General features: G+C 44.3%; 2 protein-coding genes across 2 annotated transcripts; both read right to left on the bottom strand.

The window, feature by feature from the left end:
• Window positions 1–3,008: 3,008 nt before the first annotated feature.
• On the bottom strand, window positions 3,009–4,004 carry LOC129774185 (uncharacterized). Its single transcript, XM_055777887.1, has one exon. The coding sequence runs from the start codon at window positions 4,002–4,004 to the stop codon at window positions 3,009–3,011; it is 996 nt and encodes a 331-aa protein (XP_055633862.1).
• A 680-nt stretch (window positions 4,005–4,684) lies between these two features.
• On the bottom strand, window positions 4,685–7,747 carry LOC129774184 (uncharacterized). The gene has a single exon (XM_055777885.1). The coding sequence runs from the start codon at window positions 7,745–7,747 to the stop codon at window positions 4,685–4,687; it is 3,063 nt and encodes a 1,020-aa protein (XP_055633860.1).
• Window positions 7,748–11,256: the final 3,509 nt, after the last annotated feature.

Raw genomic sequence — 11,256 nt, 5'->3', positions numbered from 1 at the left:
AACTGACTGAGGCGAAGTGCCATCTCCACTACCGACCGCATAACAACCAACAGGGAATCGAAGCTGCACAAACTTCCGATATTATTTATAGTTTATTTTACGATCCATTTCGCTTTCTCGGTACGGTTCAAGTGTTTTCGAGCAGCAGAACAAGCAATGAGTGGCGTTGCAATGGCCCATTGAAACATCCTCTCGAGATACTGGTTTCGAAGTTGTATTTCTTCCGCCAGTTTTCCTTTCGGCGCTGCATGTCCGATCGCTGTCGAGCAGTGTTTCTCGTTTAGTTTATATTTACTGTCCGCTATCTCTCCCGGGCACCCGACTGGGGGACATACAGAACCCTGGAACTATTTTCCTGCTTAATAGTTTCGATGAAAATATAAAATTGATTTCTCGAGAGGAGCTACAACATACACACAAGACCATGGTACCAGGATGGAGAGCCCGGGAAAACTTTTGGGACTTTCGGTTATCATCGCTGTAGAACAGCTGCGGTCACCGTTTTCCCGATTGTGATTTTATGGAGCATAAAATTAGTTCCCCGCCATTGTTGGCTTTGGATTTGTTTGACGGGATCGAGATCGTTTGGGGAATACTGCCACGAATCCGGGTGTCAATGCTGTCCCGATTATGTTTTGTGTTTACTCCAACTGTTGTAAAAAATCTGAGAAATCTGAGAAATACATATTGGTAAGGTGCTGTATTGTTGGTTTAGAAAATTTAACCTACCGGCTGATACCAATAATGTAATTGAATCTTCCCAATAGTTTATTCTGATGAAAATTATTCAATTATGGAATATTTCATCTTATAAAACAAATCACACAATTCATTTAATATGATGTAATTTTTAGAAACCAATTTGTCAAAAAACACTCTCGGTGAAGTGAAATAAGTTCACTTGCCTTGAAAATTGCATTACAGAACAGTCTAAACAAAGCAATAAATCTTGCTTCCTAAAAAATATAAATTTCGAACCAATTTTCGCTCATCCCGCTACAAAAAGATGCCGCGGAGATAACAGATCCAATTAACCCAAGAAATTAGTTCGAAGTAATACTTCACCACTAGACAGAAGCTGCTGCAAGTGCAAGGCAAACAGACACACAGACAAAAATCCACGATAATTGCATTTTCAGTTACAACAGCTGTAAAGTTTCCACCACGATTTTTGGGGAAACGCTCGCAGTGGAGCGAGTGAAGAGACGCGTTGCTTACGAAGCACTGTTATTACATTTCGCATATTATCATCTCCCATTTTGCGCATAGTTTTCTTAGGTGGCATCCCATTCTGTCTCGCTCGTTTTACTTTTTTTTTCTCCAATTCTAAGATATGGGAAGAGAGGATACGCGCCACTGCCAGTGACGATGCCGCAGCAGTGCCAATTGTAAAGCATCGCTGCATTTGAAATGAATTATTGTCCGCACTAACATCGGGAAACGATCTGGGAAATAGCGCTAACGCGGACTATTATCAACCTCGACGTCACAGAGCGTTGTGTCAATATGTTTACTCATCATGATAAAATCTTGCAATGTTGATAACCCGTACGACTTAAAACGAACGTCACCCAGCGCGATTCAATCGAGTTTCCTGTAGGGCCCAAATTTGACTGTCGGGCAAAGGTAACAGGCTGACCAGAACCGTGACTAAAAAGTTTGTATGCTTCTGAGACTTCTGTTGACTATGCGTCTTCGAATTTCACGGCTGTTGCTGAACAATTTCTCGAGCACTTCGTGCTTGTCGTGTTCGATCAGAACACTACTACCAAGAAAGATTCTGTTGCGATCAGTCTCACCTGCTAGCATATATTGGGTTGGGGAAAAAGAAATGTCGTATATTGTCAATAAATGGCAACACTCAATATCTTGTGTTGTACTTATCGCATCGGGTCATACTATACGGCTATTTAAAGACGACAATCTGTGCTACAAGTATCGTTTTGACAGTGTTGTGATTGTCCTTTTCAGTCTCAAGTTATAGCGCGTCAAAGATGGAGTCCACCAAGCAAGAAATTCGCCATATTTTACGTTTATACTACCTGCGAGGTAAAACTGCAACGAAGGCGGTCGAAAAAATTCGTGTAGTTTTTGGACCCAATACTGTAACGATTCGCACAGCACAGCGTTGGTTTGATCGATTTCGTTCTGGTTGCCTTCTAAATGGCAACAAGTTTGCGAAAAAAAGGCGCATATTTGACTTGAATTGGATAATTTTAAGTATGTTAAATAAAGCGTCAAATTTCGATTCCGACAGATCGCACACAGATTCGCACACTGAACCGCACACCGTTCATCGTTGCCTGAATCAGTCTTGTCAGCTTTCGAGAAAAGCCGTGTTCGTCCATGATTTTCCATAACTGTCGTCGGTCGATTGTGTCATATGCAGCTTTGAAGTTGACAAAGATGTTGTCGATAGCAAAGAAGAGCAGGATCACTGGGCAGCAATCTTCAGGAAAATATGCAGTACACGTGGTGAGTTTTCTCCCAGGTAACACTCTCCGGAACGCGATAGATAAGAGTTCTTCGATTCAGGTAAGTATACACATGTTTATTCTATTTGTATTTCATTGCAGGTAAGTATAACTATTTTTATTTCTCCATAATTTCACCATCTAACAATTCACAGAGTATTTCAATAAAACTATTTCACGAATTATTTTTCACTGAACTTCGAGCAGCTGGTCTTCATCGGTCAAAACCGAGCGGTAAAAAGAGATCCCGCATACGATTCAACAGCCTTTTATAGATGTTGGTTGGCGGAAGTGAAAATTTTAATTTCCTGGTTACTTCGATTGATTTTGTCATGTTTTTTGTAGCTTGAAGGTAATAAATTTTCTTGCAAACAATGTCGATCATTTCATACAGATGGCTCTGCATTCGTTCATCGAACATACTGGCCCCTCTGAAATCCCATTTCAGAAATTTCAAAATGTCGATTGCTCGTTGATGGCTGGTTGTTATGATGACCTCTTGCCCTTTTAGAAAAACTGGATGAGCTTACGGATTTATAATTCTGTTGTCTTCGTTGGTTCTTCTGATGGTGTTGCTGGTTGTGTTGTCGCGATGGGTAGCAAGCATATCTTCGATACGGGCCGCACAAATTTTCCGCTGGGTGTTTGAAGAGTTACCACTCGAGTGATCCCGTCTGCTCCGGGGTGCAGTTCGATGATTCGTCCTGTCGGCCAGTGCACAGGAGGAGTGTTCTCGTCCTTTATAACCACCAGGCGACCTTTCTCGATGACTACAGGTGGATTGCACCACTTCGATCGTGGTTGAAGCGTCGAAAGATATTCGTTGTGCCATCGCTGCCACAGATGTTGGAAAAGTTTGTGCGTGTGCTCCCAGTGTCGAAGTCGATTGGAGGGAATTTTCGTGAGGTCCATGTCCGGAATTGCTTTCATCGCAGAACCAATCAAAAAGTGTCCGGGAGTGAGTGGTTGGAAATCGGTGTGGTCGTCGCTGAGAGGAACGAGTGGCCTAGAGTTCAGGCAACACTCGATCTGCTTGAGTAGAGTTTGCATGTCGTCGTCAGCTAGTTTGTTGGGTCCGAGAACACGGTAGAAATGCTTCTGTGCTGACGCGATAGCAGCCTCCCACAAGCCCCCGAAGTTAGAAACCTTAGGAGGATTGAAGCACCAGCGTATTCCATTCTTCATGCATTCTTGTTCAACTGCCTGCTGGTGATGCTCGTTGCGGAATAGACGACGAAGCTCGTTTGCTGCGCCCACAAAATTTCTCCCGTTGTCGCTGTGGATTTCGGAGCAGATTCCTCGTTGTGAGACGAACCTGCGCAGTGCCTGGATAAATTTTGCTGTGCTCAAATCAGGAACGAGCTCCAGATGTACTGTTTTTGTGTTGAAGCAAATAAAAACAGCTACGTAAGCCTTTCGTGGAGCTGCCTTTCGACTGACTGGCTTGAGTAGAATTGGACCCCAGTAGTCCACTCCTGAGACGGAAAATGGCCGCGCCGCGGTGACCCGTGATGCAGGAAGCTCGGACATAAATTGCTCCACGTGTTTTGGACGAACTCTATAGTAAGTCGTGCAGTTGTGAACCACATGCGAAAGCTGGCTTTCTGGCCCCTGTGATCCAGAAGCGGAGACGAATAATGGTGAGCAATAGTTGTGTAGCTGCGTGAAGATGTTTGTGGTGATAACCTCGAACCAACAGTAGGGAAAAGCGATGTGACGATGGTAGAAGAATTGGATGTTTGACTTCGAAAGGCTGTTGCGATCTTTCCAATCTGCCCCCAATATGTATCAGGTCATCTGGTGCTAGGAAAGGATGAAACCATCGTAGAGGTGATTTGGCGGAAATGGGTTTTCCCTGCTGAAGCTGAGTCCAGTCGCTGTTGAAGCATTGTTGTTGAACTAATGAGATCAGCGTTTTCTCGGCCTTGGAGACTTCATCAGAGCTGAGACTAGACCTTTTTGGACGTGGCCTGGCGAGACAGTTGTGACGAAATCGTTGACAATAAGCGAGTACACGCAGCATGCGATCGTAGCTGGAAAATTTCTCCACGAATAAGTCCAGGAACGTGGGTTCGGCTATGGCGGGAACTGAGGCAACTGGTGTTTTTCTGATTTCTAGTTAGGCATCGGAAGGTTCCAGTTCGTCGTGCTGCTGGATTGGCCAACTGCTGGAATGTTGTTGCAACCAAAAGGGTCCGCTCCACCAAAGTTCATTCAGGAATAGCAGCTCTGCTGTTGTCCCACGCGAGATGCAGTCTGAAGGGTTCTGTTGTCCTGCCACATGATGAAAATGACATCCAACCGTGGCGAGTTGAATTTTTGAAACACGGTTCGCCACGAAAGTTGTCCATGTTGATGGGGTGGAATTCAACCAGCTGAGTACCACCGTCGAATCGACCCAAAAGAATGTTTCGGCTGACAGTTGAAGAGACGCAGTAATTTTCTCGTACAATTGTGACGCAAGCAGTGCCCCGCAGAGTTCGAGTCGTGGTATGCTTTGCTTCTTTAATGGCGCTACCTTCGATTTGGCTGTAAGAAGCGCTACGTTTATGGTTCCGTCGGAGTTCGTCGAGCGGAGGTAAGCGCAAGTCTGCTTCTTGCACGGAATCCGCGCCTGAGAACAAGTCGTCCACATAGAAATCCCTTTTCAGGACCGTCGCAGCTTGTGGATACTCGTACCGCTCGTCTTCGGCCAATTGTTGAAGGACACGTGTCGCTAGAAATGGAGCACTAGCCGTCCCATAGGTAACCGTCCTCAATTCGTAGGTCTCGAGAGGATCGTCCGGGGAGAATCGCCACACAATTCTCTGAAGCGGAATATCCTTTTCGTCCACCAGTATCTGTTGGTACATCTGTTTGATGTCAGCGATTATCATTATAGGTCGGATCCGGGATCGCCTGATGATTGACCTGATGTCCTCTTGGGTGACTGCACCCACCATGAGTGCGTCGTTTAGGGAGGGACCGGACGGTGTTTTACAAGACGCGTCGAAGACTACGCGTAACTTTGTTGTAGAGCTGTCATCACGAACAACGCAGTGGTGAGGAAGATGATAGGACGGAGATGGTGCTGTCTCATGGTCGTACACTCGATGCATATGTCCGAGGGCACGGTATTCTTCCAGAAAGTCGCAGTATTGTTTCCGGAGATTTTCATTATGCCACAGACGGTTTTCCAGAAGACGAAAACGGCGAATAGCAGTACGACGATTGTCTTCCAGCTTGGAGAGAATATCGTTTCTGACTGGTAGACGAACTATATAGCGTCCTTCTGAATTTCTACATACGTTGCGTTGAAAGTGTTCTTCACATGCTGCTTCTTCCACCGAGTAGTTTGCAGAGCCGCTATCTTCCTCGACAGTCCAGAATTTTTCCATTTGCTGATGAAGATCTACGACGGTGGCAATATTAACCGATGCTGGAGCTGATGATTGGCCAGTCGATTTTCTTCCGGAAACGATCCAGCCAAAGACGGAGTTCACGAACAGTGGACCATTGGAATCAAGCTGAATTCTGCCAGAGGCTTTGAACAGGTCAAAGAATAGTTCGGCACCTAATATGATGTCGATGGGAGCAGTTTGGTGTAACAATGGGTCCGCGAGTTGGATCCCGGTAGGAATTTTCCAAGATGAAACGTCAAATGAATTAGACGGTAGATCGACAGTCACTCGTGGTAGGATAACGAAGTCAACCGGAGCAGAGTATTCGGTTACTAGAGAACGCACCGTAGAAACAATTTTGAAGCGAGCATGTGTCGAACGATGTCCTATTCCAGCGATCGGGAGATTAATTTTCTGACGTTGGATTTTGAGCCGCCGTATGAATGACTCTGTTGCAAAGCAGCACTCACTGCCGGAATCCAAAAGTGCTCTGGCATGGTGTCCAATACCATTGTCGTCAACCACCAATACAATCGTTGTTGCCAGAACAACGCTTTTCACTCCACGACCTGATGAAGCGTTGACAGTCGTTTCAACGATGGCTGCTGACATTGACATCGGCGGTTTATTATCCGTTGATTGTGCTCGAATTTTCATTGGTTGTGTTGATTCTGGAACATTGGCGCTAGGAAATGTGGACGAAGAATTGGAGCAGAGCTGAGTGTGGTGGTGACCATGGTACTTGCGACACGTGCTGGAAGAGGGACAATCATCTGCTCGGTGGCCTTTGCGGAGACAGTTCCGGCACAGCTGATGACGACGAACTTCTTTGTCTTTGTCGTTGATACTTAGTTTGGAGAAGACTCCGCACAAATATAGAGGATGGTGATTCGAACACAGGATACACTCTCTCGAGTTCATGGTGTTTGCTCCGTGGCTAGAAACAGGGCGCGTAAGTGGCCTTTTCACAGGTTGAGGTTGGGAAACATCGCTGGTTCGTCCAATCGATTGAAGTACTGAGACATGACGTTGAATGAAAGATGTTAGATCGCTGAATTTTATGGCATCCTTCGTTGAAGCGCAGTCCTCCCAGTCTCTCCTTGTTGTGGGATCAAGGCGAATGCTCAAGATTCTGATGAGAATGATGTCCCAGTATTCGGTTTTCTCTCCGAGTTGTTTGAGAATTTTCACATTAGCTTCGAACTTCTCTACCAGCGAATGCAACTCGGAAGCGGATTCCCGCTTAAGTGTGGGAAACTCAAAAATCGAGTCAATGTACGACTGCTTTAGTCTTATGGTGTTCTGGTAATGCTCCAACAACAAATTCCAGGCTACGAGATAGTTGTTGGCGCTGATTGCTATTGTCTGCACTAGTTTTAATGCTTCCCCAGCCAAAGACGAACGAAGGTAATAAAATTTCTGCACACTAGAGAGTTCGTGCGACGAATGAACTAGTGAGACGAAGAGATCGTGGAAATTGAGCCAATGATCGATGTTCCCCGAAAAGACAGGCAGCTTGATGTCCGGTAGACGGATGTGTGATGCCGTAGGGAAATGCTGGTTTGAATGGTTGGCTGGAGACGCAGGGTTAACCGGAGTTGATGGAGCTTTATGCAGCGACAGCAGAAATCCTTTTACACGGAAGTAAACAGTTTCGAATTCAATGCGGGTTTTCAGATGAATTTCGGTGCCGGCCTCGTCCAGCGTTTCCAAATCGCTTTGTACGGTGTTGAAGTCATTCCAGATCGTGACAAGATGCTCCAAACGGACAGATACCTCAACAGCATCGGTTTCATCATCGTAGTTGTCGACGAACGTTGCGATGAGGTTGAATGATGATAAGAGGCTCTTCTGTCTCGTTTTCAGTGATTTGATTCGCCTTTCGCTGGACATGATGAAGGGGGATCTGGAAAGCGAAAGACCGCGCAGCACAAAGAGATAAATGTGAGAGAATGGAACGCTAATTACCTTCTTAAGGCAATTTTCAATGCCTTGTATGAGTTATAACAACGCAGTAACCAGCGGTGATGTAAGTTGTCTTATGAAGAGATCGTAGCCCGTTCTGAAGGGAATTGTACCAGGTAGGTAACCTCAACTGTGCACAGCCACGTGGTTAGGATTCCACAAGCGATAGAGATGCCGGATCAACGGAGTTCAACGATCGATCCGGTTTGAAGGACCACTTTGGCGATAGCAAAGAAGAGCAGGATCACTGGGCAGCAATCTTCAGGAAAATATGCAGTACACGTGGTGAGTTTTCTCCCAGGTAACACTCTCCGGAACGCGATAGATAAGAGTTCTTCGATTTAGGTAAGTATACACATGTTTATTCTATTTGTATTTCATTGCAGGTAAGTATAACTATTTTTATTTCTCCATAATTTTACCATTTAACAATTCACAGAGTATTTCAATAAAACTATTTCACGAATTATTTTTCACTGAACTTCGAGCAGCTGGTCTTCATCGGTCAAAACCGAGCGGTAAAAAGAGACCCCGCATACGATTCAACAGCCTTTTATAGGTGTTGGTTGGCGGAAGTGAAAATTTTAATTTCCTGGTTACTTCGATTGATTTTGTCATGTTTTTTGTAGCTTGAAGGTAATAAATTTTCTTGCAAACAATGTCGATCATTTTATACAGATGGCTCTGCATTCGTTCATCGAACAGATGTGGTGCGTAACGACCTAATACTCGCGGCACTTCTGAAGGGTTCTGCCGAAGTGAAAAAATCTGGTCCGTCGTCGAATAACGGGGCAGGAATTCGGGCTGACAACTTCCCACAAATTTATTCGATATTGGCCATAGATTGTTAAAAATCATCTGAAATAGAATTTTGTAGGCACCAATTAGAAAGGTAGTTCCCACAATCCAGCTTGTCACCTTTTTTCATAGATGGGGTAGATTACTCCATTTGAATTTAAATGTTTCCCGGGAGACAATTTGTCAAGTTTTGTTAAAAAATCCTTACATGAAGGGCGCTTAAATTGTTAATGCTCCTAATATTACAGCATCTCACATCGGAAGACGTCTGAGTTTTACCAAAACTCACATGAATCGTCAGTGGGGCATGGTATTTTATGACAAAGAATGTTTTCAAAAGAATACATTTTGCTATATACCATAACGAAAAGTTCTTCAATATATAGGTTATCAGTGACGAAAAAAATTCAATTTGGATGGTCTTGATGGTTTCAACGGGTACTGGCGTGATTTACGGAAGGAGGAACAGTATTTTTCAACCAGCAATTTTGGTGGAGGCTCGTGCATGGTTTGAGTGGGATCCTGTGCAACCGGAAAGCTCAAAATAGCTTTCACATAATTCAAAATGATTAGCAAGGATAATATACATGTTCTGGTATCCTCTCTCCTACCATTTTTGCGTAGATATCGTCACAAAAAATTCATATTCGAACAAAACAATGCTACTAGTCTCGCTCGCTCTCAGCTCTCTAGAGCACTGAGAGCAAAAGGCAGACAATCGGATATCCCCGTCCGAGATATCTTAGGTAGCCGGGATCCTGATCTTCTGCTTCATCTATACCTGTTCCTCAGAAACGCCGATGTCAACGTTTAATGATGTTTCCTTCGTTGTGTCCCCGTTTCATATCCCTCCTATCCGATCGATAAACTTTTACTTAGTCGCGGCAATACATACACACACTCTTTACAGATGCACGGGCCAAAGGTTGTGCAGTCCACTGATCATTCAACAAGAGCCAAAGGTTGTACCGCTCATGACAACTCTACACGAACTGATGATTGCGCCGGCTAGTGACCATTCTATCCTGGATTCCTCGAGTCGAGAAAGACGCACCACGCTAGATATGGGGTACAGACTAGGGAGCGTTGCTGATTAATGGTCAGCTGCATCCCAATAGGAAGTAGCCCGTGTCGGGCACACGTATAGAGCATCGAAGACTGCAACATACCAATTATGAGAACACTTGTAATACTAACCTCGAGCCAACCGCGAGTAATCGGTTACATATTACTAACATAGTTGTAAGACAAAAATTGTCAAAATATTGGACTCCCGGCCCCGTCAGGCTAACGCCACATGTGCCTTAATAAAAAATATATTTTGGGAAAAAAATGCTACTAGTCATACTAGCAAGGAAACTAAGCAATGAATTAAAGACCAAAAACCCTATAATTTGGACTGCCCGGCTCCCTCTCCAGACTTGAATCCTGTTGAAAATCCTAGGGAGGATCCTTGTACGAAGAATCTGCACTGAGGGAAAGCGGTACACAACGATTGATAATTTCAAGGCCGCAACATCGGAGACATGGGAACATATTGAGAAATACGTTCTGCAGAATTTGATAAATAGTATGCCAACCAGAATTTTCTAGGTTATTAACCGAAATGGCAAGGTTACCAATTATTGGCATGTAAGTCTGCCGATTATTTTGAATTTTTCATTAATAATACTTATGGATTTTGAAATGGTCTTATAAAAACTGGACAGCTGAAATTATCATAATTAACCTCAATAAATAAACAAACGACTCTTTCGAACGAAATTGACGTTTTATATACTTTGTTTTAAGTATTCACACTGTATGAAAATATTGAAATTCTAACTGTTTGTGTTACAAGGAAATATGTTCAGCGTGTTATAGAAGTTGGACAGAATGTAGTTGTTCCATTTCTCAGATCCTGACTATCAACCGGTGCATACACTCTACAAGTTTTGAAGAGCTCCGCTGCGAGGCCATCCTTACCAGCTGCTTTATGGTTCTTAAGATGAATAATGGACCTCACTATGGAGGTGGTAACGCAGTTCCAAGACGCTGCAAGTATGTTGCAGCAAAGTTTGGCTTCTGCATTCTATGTTTATTCTATGCGTACCCTTCCAGCACACTTCCAGCAGCGCTACGATGTTGAAATTGTAGAGTCTCAATATTTCCGAAAGAATTGGGATATACGCAAGAAAGTTGAGAGCATTGCAGTTCCATGTTCAGAGAGTTCCCAATCTCTAGTTCGTGTTCGTTGCATGGGTCTAGTCCGATTGTCCTGTCTCGAATTTGTTTGTGAATTTTCCTGTGCGTTTCATTTTTACGGATGGCTTGCAAGGCCTGCACCAACCCCCTGTCTCGCCGGAGGACCATCGCGCACAGCTATGTTTGGAGTCCCACGCTGGCACGAGGACAGTGATCGGCACCGTGAGGAGGTAGGGATAGCGGTTACTGGACAAGGACCACGAATGGGGTCTATTTTGGGCCTGCTGGTACACAAAGTATCGATGGGATGCTTAGTCCAGTCGTTTACCAAGTGTAGTGTACCGGGGCTTGATATCATTCAGTAGAAAAAATTTGGTGCGGTAGATTGTGGCAAAATGGCATTTACTAATAGTATTTCCGATAAAACTAGTATATTTTAGGAAACATCGTCACGG

The sequence above is a fragment of the Toxorhynchites rutilus genome, chromosome 3, assembly GCF_029784135.1.
Source record: "Toxorhynchites rutilus septentrionalis strain SRP chromosome 3, ASM2978413v1, whole genome shotgun sequence".
In the NCBI taxonomy this organism is placed as follows: Eukaryota; Metazoa; Arthropoda; class Insecta; order Diptera; family Culicidae; genus Toxorhynchites; species Toxorhynchites rutilus.
This window is presented reverse-complemented; position numbering and strand designations above follow the sequence as displayed.